At 35.4% G+C, this 19,252-nt stretch overlaps 3 protein-coding genes across 4 annotated transcripts; 1 reads left to right on the top strand and 2 right to left on the bottom strand.

The window, feature by feature from the left end:
• Nucleotides 1-79: 79 nt before the first annotated feature.
• LOC111778695 (Tetratricopeptide repeat (TPR)-like superfamily protein) lies at nt 80-2,195 on the bottom strand. Its single transcript, XM_087118983.1, has one exon. The coding sequence runs from the start codon at nt 2,027-2,029 to the stop codon at nt 239-241; it is 1,791 nt and encodes a 596-aa protein (XP_086975109.1). The 5' UTR covers nt 2,030-2,195; the 3' UTR covers nt 80-238.
• An 855-nt stretch (nt 2,196-3,050) lies between these two features.
• On the bottom strand, nt 3,051-9,267 carry LOC111778627 (cullin-1). Of its 2 annotated transcripts, none has more exons than XM_087119163.1 (20): nt 9,023-9,267; nt 8,422-8,588; nt 8,217-8,316; nt 7,438-7,623; nt 7,227-7,274; nt 6,933-7,136; nt 6,759-6,836; nt 6,566-6,655; nt 6,353-6,433; nt 6,136-6,198; nt 5,640-5,675; nt 5,468-5,554; nt 5,232-5,381; nt 5,099-5,154; nt 4,894-5,014; nt 4,499-4,660; nt 4,232-4,375; nt 3,904-4,122; nt 3,655-3,822; nt 3,051-3,559 (listed from the first exon to the last, which is right to left on the bottom strand). In XM_087119163.1, exons 2-20 carry the CDS (start codon nt 8,559-8,561, stop codon nt 3,458-3,460), a joined length of 2,235 nt encoding a protein of 744 aa, XP_086975289.1. In that variant the 5' UTR covers nt 8,562-8,588; nt 9,023-9,267; the 3' UTR covers nt 3,051-3,457. The 2 variants fall into 2 exon arrangements, with proteins under 2 accessions (XP_086975289.1, XP_086975288.1); XM_087119162.1 differs by having other exon boundaries at nt 8,422-8,614; nt 9,023-9,266.
• Nucleotides 9,268-14,572: 5,305 nt separating this feature from the next.
• LOC111785153 (uncharacterized) lies at nt 14,573-18,845 on the top strand. Its single transcript, XM_023665614.2, has 4 exons — nt 14,573-14,704; nt 14,878-14,940; nt 15,644-16,438; nt 16,945-18,845. Exons 2-4 carry the CDS (start codon nt 14,935-14,937, stop codon nt 18,709-18,711), a joined length of 2,568 nt encoding a protein of 855 aa, XP_023521382.2. The 5' UTR covers nt 14,573-14,704; nt 14,878-14,934; the 3' UTR covers nt 18,712-18,845.
• Nucleotides 18,846-19,252: the final 407 nt, after the last annotated feature.

The raw sequence follows: 19,252 nt of genomic DNA, 5'->3' as shown, positions 1-19,252 counted from the left end.
TTGAGGCTGACGACAATACATAACGAGCTCAAACAAACAAATATTTACTGGCAGTGGACTTGGGCTGTTACAATGTTCTATTGGAAAAGGCTATGGTCGAGAAAGCTATGTTATGGGCAACGTTATTGTATGGTTCAGAGAGCACTTGTGTTTGTGATGCAAGTGAACGCGTAGTGTGCTTCTTTACCCGATAAAATCTTCAAAAAAAACATAGCATTTTTTTGAAATCCCTAAGAAATTACCAGAAATCATTGCAAGTACAATACCCAGTTTTGAAATGATGAAATCTGTTGACATCTCTAACTACAAAGTCTCTCTCCACAATCTCACTTATAAGCTTGAAAGCCTCGTGACAATCACTGCACATTCTCAAGTTCTTCATTATTCTTATGGTGAGTCCTTCAGGAATGCTAATCAAACAAAACCCCAATGCCAATCTCTCACTGTGCAACCAAACCTTCTCTTCCTCTGCCTCCTCTTCAATATCAACAAACACCAATCCCTTCCTCCCTCTCGAATAGCCTCGGTCCTTCATTTTCCGTTCCAACTCTCGTAGTAAACGCAACACTTCATCGCCTCGTGGGCACGACATAACATCCCCAGCATAGAATACGTAACTCGAATCTTTTATCTCAACCCAACTGCAGCCCGGTTCTTTATAGACACCACTATGCTTCATCTCAACTCGAACTCTCTGAGCCTTCTCCATATCCCCAGCCGATGCATACGCATTCGACAAAGTGACGTATGCACCCGCGACTTGTCTATTGGCATCGACCAGCCGCTGACAGGCTTCCGCTGCAATATCTACCCTCCCATGAAGCCTACTAGTCGAAAGTAGCGCTCCCCACAACAGCGCCTGGTCGTCATCAGGCATTGCCTTCATGGATTTTGCTAACTGGTATGCTTTATCTAACTCGCCTGCTCGAGCTAGCATGTCGACGACACACGTATAATGCTTAGTCTCAGGCATTATCCCATGTTTCTCATACATGGAAGTCAAATAATGAAGGCCCTCATCAGGAAGCCCTGAATGGCTACAAGCATGCAAGACACCAACAAAAGTGACATGGTTAGGCTTCAACCCTTTTCTCACCATTTCTTCAAAGAGTTCAAGGGACTGTCTCCCAAGTCCATACTTTGCTGTGCTCACAATCATTGAAGTATAAGAAATAACACAAGGGTTCAAAATTCTTTTAAAGACCCTACCAGAATACTCAAGACTCCCACATTTAGCATACATATCAACCAACACGCTAGCAACGACATCGTTCGAATCACAGCCAAGACGAATCGCTGCACTATGCACGACTTTTCCCGAAACCAACCTGCCCAAGCATGCACAAGCACTAATCACACTAGCCAACATGAAATGATTTGGACGTTCCCAAGTCGAGCTACCGAACTCCCTAAATAGTTTTAATGCATCGTCGCCATGTGCGTTCTGAGCATAAGCAGCGATCATTGAAGTCCAAGAAACAATGTTCTTGCAAGACATGGAATCAAAGACTCTCCTGGCTCGAATAACATCGTTACACTTCCCATACATATCAATAAGCGAAGAACACACCACAACGTTCCCTCCATAACCAAAAATCTCCATACAGGCATGGAATTTTTCACCGTCTCTTAAATTCGACAGGATCGAGCAGGCCTTGATTGCGGTTGCGAAAGTGAAGTCGTTAGGCACAACCGAGGTTCTCGACATTGCCCCGAACAGCGATAGAGCGATACTCGGTTGACCATCGTCGACGTATCCTGCCATAAGCGAGGTCCATGAGACAACATTTCGGGTAGGCATTTCGTCGAACAGTTGGTGTGCAATTGCAACTCTACGGAATCTGACATAGCAATTGATGAGATGGTTGGCGGTGATAGTTTGGTTTAAGAATCCAAGCTTAAGGGCTATGGAGTGAATGGAGGTTGAAGATATCAAATCCTTGCAGCTTCGAAGATGGTGACTGAGATTTTCAATGGTTTGCAAAGGCGGCCGTTCGTTGAGGGCAAAAGGAAGACTTCGTTTCAACATCAGCCAAAAATGGTTTGTGGTGTTACTTATGTATTGTTTTTAACTAACCCATTAAGCGAAGAGGAAACAATTCGCAGGTCCAATCATTACCTTCAAACATGAAAACATGAGAGCAATATTAGCCGTATCTCTCATATTATATGTCTCTGTTTTCTTTCCTTCTTACGAGGTGATATTTTATATAGACCACTCCTCTAGATTTCTTGGTTTTTTTTTTTTTTTTCTGCATAACCTTATACTAAAATACAAGTGATTCTTACCGGTATTTCTTGAAAAAAAGTCTAAGATGATTACTTATTTTGTCGTCGACATTTGAGACCTCCGTTTTCGAGCTTTCGATACTTGAATTACTTCAGAGAACCTATCTAGAAAAAGTGTTAAATTTGAGAAAAAACGTAAGAAGGGTGGAGTTCTTGATTATTTATTTCGTCGTCGACATTTGGGACCTCCGTTTTCGAGCTTTCGGTACCTAAATTACTTCAGAGAACCTATCTAGAAAAAGTGTTAAAATTTGAGAAAAAACAGAAGGGTGGAGTTTTTGTTTGACATAGCCAGTTCAATTGAACTCGCCATATCATCGACTTCTTCCTCATGAAGGACGAAGACGCATGTAGGCTATAACGTCGTCACCTATAAACGCATCTCTCCAGCTCCGTTTAAGCGCTTTCTTGTCTTTTTGCTTCGTCAGCGGCATTGATGCAGAAACTAGAAGGAAATCTTTTAACACTACCAACGTTTAAATATTGGATTTTTAGCAATTTCACATTAAAAAAAAGTTCCCAAGTCTCAAATTGGATTAAGCTTGAAATTGTTTGGCTTATTGCAACATGATTCAATCGAACTACTTTATCGAGATCGAGATCTAACTCAATCTTCAATTCTTGAGTTATCTTTAAATTAACAAAACACCTTTCTATCAAAGAAATGATGGCTGCGTTACTCTGCAAACCACAAATCTAAAAGCATATTTCATAAAAAAAAGAAATTAAAAAAAAAAAAAAAAAAAAAAAAAAAAAAAAAAAAAAAAAAAAGAACAGAACCAGTCCAATTAAAACAGCACATAAATGCATCTGTGACACTGCCCCTTGCATCCCAATTTCGACACGACCTCTCGTAATACACTTACTAAGAAGGGTCCACTCATAGAATTATCGGACCATTTTATATTAAAAAAAAAAAAAGCTCAGATATTATCACCCCCCAAAGTACAGACACAACCTTGTAAACAGCGCTTGCCTCTAACCTCGTTCGGATGGCAAAATGTACCGACAACCGGGCTCCTGGTTTTAAAATTTCATGAAAACACGGCTCACGAATCACAGAGGCTACCTACAGTAGCATATTCGTGATTGTGCCGCTTACAACATGAGCCTTTCGTGCTATCTCGAATAGCACCGGCCACGACTCTCGCCCATGAAAAGAGTAAGATCAAGCCAAGTACCTAAACAAGTGGGGGTTGTCTTTGTCTCTTTCTAGATAGTCCCGGGTGATCAGATCTTCGATTCTCTTCTTAATCGCCTTGAAATCAGGCTGCATCGTGTTCAGGTTCCAGTCAATATGAAGCGGAGAGAAAAGTGACATTACATGAAGCAAAATAAGAGATGTGATATGCATTACTAACAAACCTTGAACATACGACCCAATTGCTCAACGCACTCCATCACTAACTGCTGGTGACCCAAAACTTTACGACTCTTCATGATACGCACAATTGAAGCATCGATAGCATATCTTCTATCCTTGTCGACATCTTCAATTACTTTCTTTTTCTCATCCACAGGCGGAAGAGGGATCTACATGATCAACAAAAATGAATCACACCACATTCATTATGCCAAACAAAACGACAGACACGATGATGCCTGCCAGTATACCTTGATTCTCCTCATTTTGTCAGTGAATTTCGCATTGAACTCGAAATGATCATTGGGAGAGATGGTCTTCGTGCTTGGCTCCTTGTTAAGAATTTTGTACTTGGCACATGACAATGAGTGGAGTAGTCTAACAACATCATCATCACCCAAGTTTAATTGTGTCATGATTTCGGAGTAACTTAATCTATCTGAGGAATTAAATAGCAGCAGGGCAGAAGCCTACAGATTTAACAACATAATTAGTAACGCAGAGAATTTATCATATCAACAACAATATCTTTTAGGGAAAGCCAATTAGAGGTATGAACAACTTTTCCAAGCATGTTACCTGATAAGTTGTCACAATCAGTTCCATCGTTTTTGGTTCAAATTTTCCACTGATATTACATGTACCCAATGAGTAAATCCACGTAAGTTTTCTATGCTTGGTTTTTGTTTGATAAAACTCTTTGAAAACTTCAACACATTTTACCTGAAACAAATAGAACAAATAGTTTGATACATCAAAGTCTTACAAGTTTCAAGGCACAGGAAAAACTATCGCATACAAAATAACATGTGTCCCAAAGTATACAGAGCAAAAACCAATGCGTACCATCTCTGCTGGCAGATTGAGATCAAACGACTTGTAGCTTGGCCAAAAACCAGTCGTCAAAACAGTAACAGTTAAGTCAATCCCCGGACTAGCTTGTGGATTATTGCTCAGATACTCCTCGAAATTAGTTTGGTTCTCCCTTGCCAATGTCAAATCAGTGACCTAAACATATGACTTAAATATATTAGCAATTCACTGTTTATAAGTTAATTGACATAATAATATTACACGATCCAATCTTTTTTTTTTTTTTTTTTTTGGGGGGGGGGGGGGGGGGGTGGGGGTAAAAAGATTATAGTAGTTATTTATTTAATCGTATAATTATTATAATGTGAAAACTTATTTCAAACATTGATATATCTGACAACTTTATCATGCAAAATTCTAGCGCTTACCATCCCCTCCATCTTAGAGGTGAACTGACCACCACATTGTTGCTTCAATTTGGTTAATATACTTCTCTCGTGATCATCATTGGCACTCTTGTCAAAGAGAAGCCTTCGGGCAAGTTTTTTTCTGTCACATGTCATAACATAAGTATTTTCAAGATAAACTAAAACGTTGTGTGAGCATTAAGTGTCTCGAAGTACCGATAATCACCTATAAAATTCAGCAAACAAATCTTTGTCGCTGATATAAGCAAGCAACTTCACCACCTGTATTTGTAAATCACATGAATTCTAAAGGTCCAACACTAATAAAACTTCAAATGAAACAATAAATTGAAAAATACCTTCTCAAGTGTCTCCTCTATTGCTTCATCACTCAACTTTTCACTTCCTCCTTTCTTAAGGATGTTATCACAAAAGGTGGCAAGTAATTCTGCACTGGAACTTCCAGCAACACCCTTATTACAAAAGACTTCAAAAGCTTCCTTGAGAGCCTACACAAAAACACACTTCAAATGTGAATAGAAGTATAGTGGTATTAAGAATTACAGTGAATTTTACTGAAGGTGAAGTCACATACCTTGTGAAAAAGAGTGTGGTTTTGGAAACAACCATTCACATAAGCCAAGTACTTATCGTGAAGCTCAATCACTTTTCTGACAAAAACCTGAAATCAAACATCTCTCAGCTATAATTCAAAAAGAAGACTTAAAAAGAAAATAATCTAAAAGTTTGAAAGCCAAAGGGCACACCTGTTCCTGCAAACCAACTATGTCCTTTTTCTCAGCCTAACAAGAACAGAGATAAAACAAAACGTCAACGTAATCAGCAAAAAGCCTCATCTTAAAACATTGTGATTGGTAAAGCGAAGGGGCCAATCTAAAATAAATAAATAAAATTCTAAGATTCATTTCCACACAAGATTGAGCATTTCAATAATTATCTGGAAAAAGAAAAGGGTAAATCACACCAATCATAACTTCCTTTAACTTTTATACCTATTAGTTAAAAAAATGTACAAACAAATGCATCTTTCAAAGCTTCAACGAGGGAAAAATATTTGGGGCCCTAAAACCAAGTTACAAGACCTAGCTTTAAAATAAAGAGGCTAAATATTATTCTTGTATGGTCCCTGAGTGAGAAATGACAACTGAGTGGTTGTGCACTATTCGATATGATAACTAAAGAAATCTAGGAATCATCTGACAACAAAACTTTAAAAAGCAGATTAATTGAGATGGAAGAAACCTTCTTGTTACTTGCAGCATCTTCTGCCTGTTTGACCAATGCTATTCCTTCAGCAGTGACGTGCTGCATAACAAAAAAGCAGTTTGAAAATTGAACATGACATTATTCAAACATGTAATACCCTTTCATGCACATATATATATATATATATATATATATATATATATATAGAGAGAGAGAGAGAGAGAGAGAGAGTAGTATAATGTGGCCCACCAACCTGCTTGAATATGTTGGAAACTGGTTCCAATCCCTTGGGTATTTTGGAGAAGAGACGAAACATCCTCGACAAATCTTCCACCTTAAAGTACCCACCACCCCAAGCCCAAAAGAATCGAGATCAGGGAAAAAGAGGACAAAAGAAAACAAAACATCGAAGAAGAACCACATTTAAATATATTGTTTCAAATGAGGGAAAAATGTATAATAGTACCTTGTCGTCTCTAAGCAATGCATGGCATCCTGAATGCTCTTTGTCCAACAGTTGGGTAGCATACACAGACAGCAGTTCATGTTGAACTTTCTACATGAATGAAAACGAGAATAATCGAAGAAGGATAGAGAGAAAGAGATCTACAGAACTATATGTAGAAATTGGAAGGATATTGTAAAAGTTGACCACAAACCTCCAATAACTTTGACTCGCTACTAGAGTGCAAATAGTGAGAAACTCTATCCTTTTCTCGCTTCAAGCATTCCTCCGCCTAGAAAATCAATCAAATCAATAAAAAAAAACATTTCTATGCATAAGGAAAATGTATTTCAGCTGATTTAAGAAAACAACAAAATAAAGGAAATACTTTTAGCATATAATCGGGACAAGAATCTTCTAGGATCCAATTGGAAGCCTTCCTAGAGTAATAAGCAGCAGTATCTTTAAGCATGGCAGCTTCAAAGTCATTTTCATAGTAATCCATTTGCCCCATCCCGATCTCCACAAATATATCCAATACATTCTTCAGTAGACCTCTATCAATCTGCTCCCCTTCACGTTCTTGATCAATCTGATTTACAAGACCATAGTTATTGAGCACGTTTAAATCCCAAAGATCATGCTTGAAAGAGAAGGCAAGGGAGAAAGGGGAATAACATACCAATGAAATTACTGCATCCCTCACTTTACTGTTTATCTCTTTATATACCTGAAATGAGTAGAGATCACTACTTAAACAAAAATTTGAGTCTTAAAATCAAATGAGTCAAACTGCATATAGAGTATATGAATCTATTAGTAAAACAAAGTGGAACAGGAGGTTCAAGCTTGATCTTTAGAATGAAGCTACACATCCAAAGTTTACAACATACCAATTCACGGAAGCATGTGAGTCCCACTTCATTGAGGGGTGGAAGTGACCTTCGAGCAATGAAGTATCGATCAAGATAGTGGAAGAAACGAGAAAGCCACCTCACCATAACTTTATGGTTTGTCCACCTTTTGACAAGTTCTCTCAACATGAATTCATCATGTTTCTCCCTCAAGGATGGTAAGACCTATGTACACCACAATTAACAAAAAGAGCGCATTATGGTTAAAATTATTAGAGAACTCAAATGTTTCCATCAGCTAATTCCCTAAATGACAAATTCTAGCAACATAAATAATACACTAAAGGGAGAAAAAACAATCTCTAGAAATGCATAGATGTGTCCACACTACAGTTTTCCAAAAGAAGGCATGCATGTAAGCATTTCAAAATTGCACGATGTGACAGAGTTCCAAAGGATATAACTTTAATTCTGAAGTCATCTTAGAACAAAATTGAGGTAAAATAGCCGCATGGTCATAATCTCCAATACCACGAAAGTGTGAGATTGAATTTTTCAAAATGGATTACAACTATCATGATGTTTTGCAAGATCAGACTGAGGTTTTAAGCACAGTGAGAGATTTCAATATAAACCACCAAAATTTCCAACTGGATCAGCTTTTAGTGAGTTCCCTTGGCTCTGTAGTGGACTTTGCTCGTTTTCAGTACTCTCCACTTATTTTCAGTTAGATAACGCAATAAGCTCAGGTTGTTGATAAGTTAATCAGTGATATGCCCAAGATCGTAATGAATGGATCGGATGAACTTGTTTCTCACCATAGAAGTGATGTATTCTTCGAAAGATTCCCGGTATTTATCATACAGCTGCTGGGAGTAATCATGTGGCGGCTTTTGGGTGCACATGTTATATATAGTACTGCAAACGAAATTCAGAAGACAACACGGCGATCATCATAAGAGTACCAATCAACAATATGCACAAAATTGAACAATAAACTACAAGAAACAGAAGAAATAGTACGTGTAAAGCATCATGTAATCCTCAGAGTTGAACTGAGGCTCTGGCAAACCCTCTAGAATGTTCTTCAATTTTGTGATTCCCTTCTGCATAAACTCCCATCCCTGCTCCAAGTCAATAGTCTTCCGCTCACCCATTGCCATGTCGAGACAAATCTCTCTATCGAAGACCTAATAATTAACCAAAGAAAAAAATCCTGCAGATCATAAAACAAGACTTCAATGCCGCCATCATACAGAAAGCAAACCCTAAATTGATAATCAAACTATTCCTCGCCCTCCATCCATGATCGAAATGAGAATCAAAAGTAATGAAACGTCAACATTAACACGAGCTTAAAAATAGAAACTCCAATCATCACAGTGAAGATGAGATTAAGAAACCTCCAACCAAATCCACGGTATCATTGTCATTCGTTCTCAATCAAACACACCGTCGACGAAAATCAAAACGAATACAGAAACCGAATAGGAACACCGAGGAACAGAAGTTCAAGGAAAAATTAACAGAGAGAAAACAAAAAAAATCCAAATGATCTCAACGTAGATCCGAGATCACACAGAAAACACCATAATAATCCATCGTCAGAGCAAGAAAAAGGCACCTGAAACGGTCGTCAATGAAACCCTAATCAAGAATCATAACCCCTAGAGACGATAAAATGGAGGAAGAGAGAAGACGATAGAGCTTCGCCGGAGAAGTATCGACGGCGAAGATAGGCGAGAAACGCGAGACGGAAGAAAAAGACTCGAGGCGAAGCCCCGTTGGACGGGCAGTGAATAATGAATGACCCGCTTCCGTGTTGATTATATTTTACCAATTTTGATTTTGGTCGTCGGTCGTCGCCGTTGTCGATTTATAAATTTGCTTTCTTGCAATAAAGGGCTTCAACTCCGTGTTTTTAAGGTTTTGGCCCTTAATAATAATAATAGCCTTCAGAATTTGTGGCTGGTGCCGCTGTGTGGACTGTGTACGTTAATGCCTAACATCTGGCATTTAATTGCAGAAATGCTCTCTGCATACTGTGCAGGTTGCTTTCCATCGTGCTAAAGTGTAATTATGAACAAGTTTTGGGAATAGTGCAATATTGCAAAAAGTATGGGCCAATATTTTAGAAAATAAACTTCAAAGCAAAAAATGTAATTATGATGAAGTTTTGGGACTAAAGTGCAATACTGCAAAATTATGTTCTGATATTTTGGAAAATAATACTTTCGTTATTCGCGGTTTCATTACTATTTTATTTTAATTTTCATACTTTAAATAAATATATTTATTACTCAAAATTTGTGTATAATATAAATACTCTTTAATAATCAATTTTAAAGAGTATTTAAAAATATCCAACCAAATCAAATAATTTTAAAATTATATTTATTATATTAAAAAATATTAAACCCAGAAAGGAAACTTTTATTAAATGGCAGGTCATAAATATTTAATAAATATTTAACTTAGTGAGTAAGATAAGTCTAAATTGCCAAATAAAGAATAGTTTAGTGGCTAAAATACCATGATAAATATCGACATAATAGTTTTTTAATAAAAACTCGTTTAATATTTAAATATTTATAGATTTCTTTTCTTGTATCCCTCTTTGAACACGAGATTTATTTTCGAAGATATGAAAGCACGGTTTTAAAAATGTTTTTTCTTTGGTAAATACGGTTATGTTGGCTGCTTGGACCTAATTTCAACGTGTGACGCCCAAGAAAATAATAATGTATTGACTGACCGTATAAATCGGAATGTATATATAATTTATGACTTAATTTCAACTATATAAAATATTAAAATTATTGTCACCATTTATTTTAATCAAACTATATTATTTAAGAAAATTAATTTTTTTTTAAGCTTAATGATTGAAAAATAATTATATTTTTATTTTTATTTATTTCGTTTACAATTATTGGAAAATATATATTTTTTTATTTTTTTAATACCAAATGATTGAAAATAATTCGTGAAATTATTACAAACTCTTGTAGTGTATTTTTATTTTTGTTTTCTTATAAGAAAGCCATCCTACTTTTTCTTTAAAATTTTATCTAAATAACTCTAGACCATTTTTGTTTATTATATTGATAATAATTATTTTTAAATTTTCTTTTATAAAGGTAAAAAAAATTTACGTGACTTTTAAAATTGGATGGTATTTTTAAATATAATACTGATGAGAGTAATATTTTTTAAAAATTGAAAGGCATTAGTAAAAGTTTTTAAATTTTAATTATATTTTTTAACAAAGTATTAATAATGATAATAATGATCAATGTTTTTTTTTTTTTAGATTTTTTAAATTAGCCTGTATTAGCTTAACAATTAAGTACTAAACAATCAATTATTATGTAAATGACTAAATCACGGTGGGTCCCAGCCGTCCACGAATACATGCAGCGAAAATTAGTCAAGTTTAAAATTCTCATTAATATATATTTTGCTTTTTTCTCTCTTTAATGGCTCTTAAAAAAATTAAAAAAAAAATAAAAAAAAAACTTTGAATTTCTAATATTTGATTACTAAAAATGAATAATATTTAATTAATTTTATAATTTAATTTATGTTGTTTAAACATTTTAATATAACCATTTATACATTAAAAAAAACTTTCCATTTAGCCCTTTATATATATATATATATAGATCATTTTTATTAGAAAAAATATAATATTTCGTGTGCAAAAATAAAATATAATATTCTCTCGATATAATTTATAAAAATTCAAATTTTAATATTACCACGTAGTTTTGAAAATAACTATTTTTCACCTGTTTTTAAAAAAATATAATTTTTTATTTTTTTTTATTGGAAGAAATGAAGTTTGTTATATATGTTTGAAAAACAAAGCCCAATAAAAGCAGACAAAGACTTGGGAATCTGCGGGTCTCATCAAAACTTATCTACAACCACAAAAGCTCAATAGAAGAAAAAATCTGGAAACATTGTAATTAAAGAGCAGGCCTTTCCATGAACCAACCAACATAAAAACCCTAATTCATCCATGGTAGTTACTTAATAAATTCATTAAAATCACATTAATTCCTTTTTATGAGTATGGTATTATTAGTAAATAGATCAATTATATGCTTCCATCACAAATCCACATTATATTTTATAAATATATTAAAAGAAATTTGTGAGAACTCATATGGATTGGAGAAAGGAACAAAATATTCTTTAGTGTGAAAACATTCCTCTAATAGATGCACTTTAAAACAATATAACCGGTCAAAGTTGACAATATCTATTTTGGGTTTGGACGGTTACAAATGACATCATAGCCACACACGGGACGATCGGCTCCCAAAGATGGTGGATTGTGAGATCCCATATCGGTTGGAGAGAGGAACGAAATATTTCTTATCCATATAAGAGTGTAGAAACACCTCCCTAATAGATGCGTTTTAAAATTGTGAGGCTCACGACGATAACGGGTCAAAATGGATAATATATATTTTGGGCTCGAACTGTTACAAATAACATCATAGTCACACACTGAACGATGAGCTCCCAAAAAAGGTGGATTGTGAGATCCCATATCGGTTGGAGAGATGAACGAAACATTCCTTATCCTTATAAGGTGTGGAAATCTCTCCCCAGTAGACACAATTTAAAAACGTGAGGTTGACGGCGATAACGGGCCAGAGCAGCAGTAGACTTAGGTTGTTACATTTTTTCCTATTAGAAGTGCTTCTTTCATAAGTTTGAGATTTTGATACAAAGTTTGATCAAAGATTGTATAAGGGTTGGGTCCAACTCGAAATTTCAATTTGGTGACTCAAATGATTAAAGTAGGGATCCAAAGGTTGGGTCGGGCAGTTGTTTATTTTTTTAAAAAACTATTTTAAAAATTATGTTTATTCAATGTTAATTAACAACAAAATATCTTAAACTCAAATATTCAAAAGTCACAACACATCACTAATATATATAGAATATTCTAATATTTGTAACAATTTAAAAAATAGGATAAAATTAAGTGGTTCGACTTTTTTTATTAAATTCCATAAATTATCAAATTATTTAAATAATGATTTATATTAAAACGACAAATTATAAATAATAAAAAAGCATTTATCGATTAGATATGTCTTTTAATAATATTTTCCAACGTTTACTTTATTTGTCACAATCAACAAATATATAATATTTATGTCGGAATAACTATTAATATGGGAAGATAAGAGTATATATTTTTAACATATTGATTAAAAAAATATAATAAATTACTGTATTTTGAGCCATCAATTTTTAAAATAAAAAATTATATTTTGTCGATTAAATTATATTTGAATTGGATATATGATGTAAAGTTCTCAAGTAAATTTGACTTTCAAATTAAAATTTGAATAATAAAATACAAATCAAACGGATTTTTGTCCTCACGCGCGATAGCGAGCGTGTAGCCACGTTTATTATCCATCTCCTCTCTGCCAAAGCTGCACTTTTCCATAAAAAAAAGAAAAAAAAAAACAGGGAGAGAATCTCCTTATAAGGCTACCGTACCACAGCCGTTCCCGGCGTTTACTCAAGGTCCAATTATATTATGCCACCTGTCGAGACAAAACTACCGATTGATCGGCGACGTTCGTGGATTTGTCGAGTGTCACAGTCTCATCATACTCATGAGCTCATATGGCAAGTTGCTAACTATTTTGTTCTTTTTTTTTTTTTTTTTTTTTTTTTTTTTTTTTTTAATTTTGCTTGAAAAAATAAACAAAAACACTTCAATAATAATTTTGAATCGTTTTTTAAAAGTAAAATAATATATTTTAAACCAAATTCAAATTCTTACATTCAAATTTGAAAAATTATTTGGTTAAGATAATTCATTTTTAAAACATATACATATATTAGATTTTATGATTGAGAACGTTTAATCGAACCAATCTCAAGAGATTTTAATGAAAACTCCATGGACCCGAAAATAGATCGAGAACGTTTACGCTCCATTTTCTCCAAATCGTTTTGTGAATACCAAAAAAACCGAGAACCCAATTTGACCCAACAAAAACATAAATACAAGAGTTTAGTCAAGGTTAGTCGAATTGGTACAAAAAATGTTCATAACTAAACTCGACCCAAATCCTACTTTTATATTCTATGTTTAACTTTGATATTATATATAATATACATATATATATATATATATATACAAAAGCACGATGAATGTGGTAATTATGTTAGATATTTATTTATCATAAGCTTTTTAATTAGGTTTTTAAACTTTTAATTTTATGCCTATATATTGTATTTATTTAAATAAATAACGATTATTAGAATTTATATTATTTATAAATTACTAGATGGATCAATTTTTCTGTCAACAAATAACGTTAAAACAAGACAGTTGAAAAGTCAGAAAAAAAAAAAGAGATCCAAACGGGATAAGAATGAAAAAAAATCTATTTAACGAAAAAAATTTAAAAAATAAAATATATATTTTTAACAATAAAACAAATATTCAAAATATACTAAAAATAACCGATAATAATTTAAAAAATATACAAATAGTTAAGTAATTATTAATTTAGTTCTTAATTAATATCTTAAAAAGGATCCATTTTACCCAAAATAGATTAAATATTATCAATCAAATACTTTGAAAAGTTATTAAATATTATCTTTCAATAAAATTTATCAAAATAACATGTTCATGCATTTAAAACCATTATTTTGTAAACAAATTTCATTGTTTTTATTTTATTTTTTAAATAAATATAAAAAAAATAAAAATTTAAATGCATTAACATGGTAAGATCTATAATTTTAAAAGATAAACAACCAAATCCCAAATTACTCGCATAAGAAAACTATAAATCGATCGGAAAAAATAATAAATAAATAAAAAAAAAACAAATATATATGGAAAAAATAGATAATTATGGAAAGAATAAAAACTAAAAAAAGGAAATTATTTTAGTATTATAATTTTAATAAGATTTGGAGAAATATAATTTTGATAAATAAATAAATAAAAAAAAACTCGAATTAAACCGAATCGGGAATCGGGAATCGGGAATCCTACGTGCCACGAGTCACTGACGGCAGTGAAGCAACTCCACTTTGCGCCTTAATTTATTTCCCTTTTTAAAAAAAAATAAAAAATAAAAAATTACATAAACGACTTTGCTTTACAATTTTTATTTTCATTATTATTTAATTTTTTTTTTTAATTTTTTTTTTCCCTTTTTATTTCTTCCTCCCTCCCCCCAAGTCCTCGATTTTCAACCTCTTCATTAGCAGCATGAAACCGAAACCTCAGCTCTCTTCTTGAACCCAGGTACCTATTTTTATTTTTATTTTCTCGTTTATTTTGTTTATTTTTTTTCATGTAAATACCCAAAATATATGTGAAACGAACTATATATTTCTATATTCATATTCACGTTTATTATTTTTTGGTTTCAATCTTCGTAATCGGATGAAGTTTTAGGACCTAGTTTTCTTTTTCAGGTTGTTTTTCTTTTCACGTGGGCTTGCTTCTGAGGTTTCTGCTGCTTGTGTTCATCAATGGAGGTCGAGTATCATTATTATAACTGATTTCTTCTTTTCTTTTATGTTCTTTTATGTTTTTTACTCTGCGATTTGTTCATTCTATTCTGTTTCTGGTTTTATCGGCTGGAATTTGATGGGATCATGTTGGAATTCTGCGTATTGGAATGTTGGATTCTTCGTTTTTTTATCTTTTTTTCTCAGCTTTTTTTGTTTTTGGTGGCTTAATTTGTTCATTTGTTCATCTGTTCTTAATGAAGTTGTTCAAATGGCATTTACCTTAGTGAGATTTTTCTTTCGGTTATTTATTTATTTTGGACTGGAAAGTGGATCTGGATTGAGTTGATTCACTTGATTTTTGGAGCTTAATCCTTGTTTCGGCTGGTTTATGGAATCTGTTTGTAAGAATTTTGATGAATATTGGTGACTGTGTTCTTGTGAATTTGTGTTTGTTCTTCTTTTAAGGAGATTCAAATTGCGAAGGAAGGTCGGCATTTTGGTTTGGAGCTTGTAATGATTTGAAGTTGTTTAGTTTTTTTCATTGTTAATGCTGAACTGAGTTACTATTGGAGGGTTTTAGTGTTTCCTGTCATTTTAAAATTAGTAATAGAAGATGATGCAAAGCTAAGATCGTCACGAGAATTTAAGAACGTGCTAAACGTTGAACCGAAACGGATTTGAAAGGGACGAGTTTATGAAAGATGCTAAACTGGTTTCTCTTTGGCAGATGGATTTGGTAAAAGAAAATCACCATGACAGCAATGACAATGAGGATAGATCTCCCGAACGTTCGGTTTCTCAGGATACTTCTGAAATATGCGATGAGTTTTTAGATCCAGAGGTTTCTCCTCGAGTCGGTGAGGAATACCAAGTTGAAGTTCCTCCTCTATTGTCGAAATCGGATATAAACTGGCTTCGGAGTTACAAGGAGGCAGAAACTCAGGCTAATGACCTCCAAGAGTTTTTTGTGGGATTGCCCGTTCAGGCAATGTGGATTTCCGAGGAGCTATGTGAAGATTCGGTAGAGAAATACGACAAAAATGAGGTCTTGAAAGCTGAACAGATAGTCGGTGATGCAAAGTTGAACATTGAGGCAATGGAGATGATGGCAGGTAGTACAATAATGGTCGGTAAAGCAGCAGATTTAGCTTTACCGAAAGAAACTGTGCTTGCAACAGATCAGAAGGATAATATCGATGGTCGATATCTGGTTCCCGGTGTGTTCGGTGAGCCTTGGAGTAGTATAGAAGAGGCCAGCTTCCTGCTTGGTTTGTACATATTTGGGAAAAACCTTGTTTTGGTAAAGAAGTTTGTTGGAAGCAAACAGATGGGGGATATTCTGTCGTTCTACTACGGAAGGTTTTATCGATCTGAAAAATACCGCCGATGGTCTGAGTGTCGGAAAGCTCGTGGCAGAAAATGCAGCTATGGACAGAGATTGTTTAAAGGTTGGCGACAACAGGAATTGGTTTCTCGGTTGCTTCTTCTCGTACCAGAGGATTGCAAAAATTCATTAACGGAGGTACGCTTATGCTTCACCGTATACCAACTTTAACTTGCGTAGGTTGTTTGCGTTGGCTTGGTATAGAGCTTTTGAGCTAAGATCAAACATAAAAGAACCCTGTTAGAAAATCACCGCTCGGTCTAGTCCGCTTGTAGCATCATGCTTCTTTAACCATCATGATAATTGTGTCGCTCGAGTTTTATGGCTCAGCTTCTTCTCTTTGAACTCCTGATTATCTCATAAGTGATGCATTTATACATAGAAACAATCTAATTGAGTTCGTGGTGCATATAATACCGTTATCTTTTTTATTCCCCGCTTCGAAAGATTTGTATTCACAACAAAAGATGGCCCGTTTTGGCTTCGACTTAAAATATGCGAACATGACGGTAGTTAGAGGAGTAGCTTCAAGTTTTTATGTAATGCTAAGCCATCGAGTAATTCTTCGTCTGTGGACGTGCGGTCCGTATTGTTTGTGATGCTGCATTTGTTTGTTTTGCTCTAATATTTGTATGCATTGTCAGGTCACGAAAGCGTTTGGAGATGGCAAAATGTCGTTCGAGGAATATGTATTTGCGTTAAAGGCTAAGGTTGGATCGGAAGCTTTTGTGGAGGCAGTGGGAATCGGGCGAGGGAAGCAAGATCTTACGTGCGTTTCGATGGATCCTCTAAAGTCGAACCATGTTACTTCTATCCGTCCTGAGATACCTATTGGGAAAGCATGTTCTGCCCTTACTCCCCTAGAAATTGTCAACTATCTAACAGGAGATTTCAGGTTGAGCAAAGCCCGATCTAACGATCTCTTCTGGGAAGCTGTTTGGCCCCGTTTGCTTGCTCGGGGATGGCACTCCGAGCAGCCGAGTAATGGTTTTACCACTGGTACAAAGCATTCATTGGTCTTTCTTGTCCCGGGTATCAAAAAGTTTTCAAGGAGAAGGCTGGTAAGGGGAAACCATTATTTTGATTCAATTAGCGACGTCCTCGGTAAAGTTGCTTTGGATCCTGGACTGCTCGAGCTCGACAACAATGTCGATAAAGGTTGTAAGAGCAAGGAAGAAAATGGGTGGACCGATGACTCGAAAGTAGACCACGAGGACTTTCCTTCTCAACAACGCCATTGTTATCTCAAGCCAAGAACTCCATCGAGCAGCGATATTGTGAAGTTCACCGTCGTCGACACCAGTCTAGCAAATGGAAGTGCAACCAAATTCCGAGAACTTCGAAGCTTACCAGTCGACGTACTAAGTTTTTCTTCCCCACGATCTTATTTCGAAAATAAATACCTATACTCTCCGAACGGATCATTGGAGGAATCTGATTCGGAAGAGGATCGCCATTCCGACAAGGCCGAGACTGTCTATACTTCTCAAGCTTCAAGGAGAAACAAGGACCAAATGGTCTACTCGAATGGACACTGTTCTCCAGCTGATGTTTCAAACCAAGTGCTTCCAGTTAGTGAACTAGATTCTACAGATTCACATGCAGAAGTTTCGAAGGACCGCAGCTCCTTACCGTTCGATGGCACTCGACCTCAAAACGGTATTATGAACCAGTCTAGCCAAAAAGCGAGATCCGACAACAAAAGGAAACCAGCTAATGTTACCAAAAAACGCAGGAGACTAAAGGCTTGTAGTTCGAAGTCGACGAGTACTGTTTCAGTAGCTTCGAAACCGAAAGAGGAGGACGCTGTCTGCTGCTCTAAAGATGGCGCCAATACTAGTAAGAACGTCCTCCCCGCAGCTCCTTCTCAGAAGAAATCTTCTGATTCATCTGGATGCAGTCCCATATCTAGCCTCGATGGAAACTCGAAGGATATCGACCTCAATCAATCTCGTACCTTAATAGACTTGAACTTGCCAGTTCCTCCCGACGCAGAAATCGACGAACCTGTTGTAATGGAAATGCGAGAAGGTCAGCCCGACCAAACGGGCAAGGAACCAGGGGATCCTCGAGCAGTTAAAACTTCTGAAGCCCCGGACACGTCTGATCAGCAGCTTCAAACAAATTCAAGAAGAGTCGGTAGCCGAAACCGACCTCCGACAGCTCGAGCGCTAGAAGCAAGAGCCTTAGGATTGTTGGACGTCAAACATAAGCGAAAGTATAAGGATTCATTTCTGGAAGATAACTCGATGATGAGGCCGCCACCGCAGCGTGCTCGTCCGAAGGTGAGACCTACGGAGAACTTGGGACTTAGCATTGAAAAATTCAAGATTGAAGATAGAGCAGTTGTTAGCTCATGTAACAGTAACAGTATAAGCAATAGCAATAGTAATAGTGAGGTGTTATCTTAAGCTTGAAACTTAGTTCCTGGAAGAAGGATCATAGCATCTAATTAAGCTTCAAAACAAGAGATTTACTTCTTGGTTGCCACAGTTTATTTTTATATATATATTTATATAACAACAGTTGAAATCTTCTTTTTCTCCGTCTCTATCTACGATGCTCGGCCGTCCCAAAAAGTATTCTTATTCTTTCAAAAGTAGCCGATATCATTCGAGCCCACTGCTAAAAGATAGTGTTCTCTTTGGGCTTCTCTTTTGGATTTCCTCTTAAGGTTTTTAAAACGTGTCTGCTAGGGTGGAGTTTTCACACCCTTATAAAAAATATTTCGTTCTCCTCCCCAACTGAGGTGGGATCTCACGATCCTCACCCCATTCAGAGCCCAGTGTTCTCGCTCGCACTCGTTCCTCTCTTCAATCAACGTGGGATCTCACAATCCACCCCCTTCGAGGTCCAGTGTCCTTGCTGACATTTGTTCCTCTCTCCAATCGATATGTAATCTCACAATCCACTTCCTTTCGGAGCCCAGTGTTCTCATTGACCTACCAGTCG

Source organism: Cucurbita pepo, chromosome 17, assembly GCF_057944985.1.
Source record: "Cucurbita pepo subsp. pepo isolate OVF chromosome 17, ASM5794498v1, whole genome shotgun sequence".
NCBI classification, from domain to species: Eukaryota; Viridiplantae; Streptophyta; class Magnoliopsida; order Cucurbitales; family Cucurbitaceae; genus Cucurbita; species Cucurbita pepo.
The sequence above is the reverse complement of the archived record's forward strand: the minus strand, read 5'-3'. Positions and strand labels throughout refer to the sequence as shown.

Coding starts and splice junctions, on each gene's coding strand:
- LOC111778695 (XM_087118983.1), bottom strand. CDS start 2,029: ATGTTGAAACGAAGTCTTCCTTTTGCCCTCAACGAACGGCCGCCTTTG.
- LOC111778627 (XM_087119163.1), bottom strand. CDS start 8,561: ATGGCAATGGGTGAGCGGAAGACTATTGACTTGGAGCAGGGATGGGAG. Junction 7,275..7,437: donor TCACATGCTTCCGTGAATTG/GTATGTTGTAAA, acceptor TACTCATTTCAG/GTATATAAAGAGATAAACAG. Junction 5,382..5,467: donor ACCACACTCTTTTTCACAAG/GTATGTGACTTC, acceptor GTTTTTGTGTAG/GCTCTCAAGGAAGCTTTTGA.
- LOC111785153 (XM_023665614.2), top strand. Junction 16,439..16,944: donor GCAAAAATTCATTAACGGAG/GTACGCTTATGC, acceptor ATGCATTGTCAG/GTCACGAAAGCGTTTGGAGA.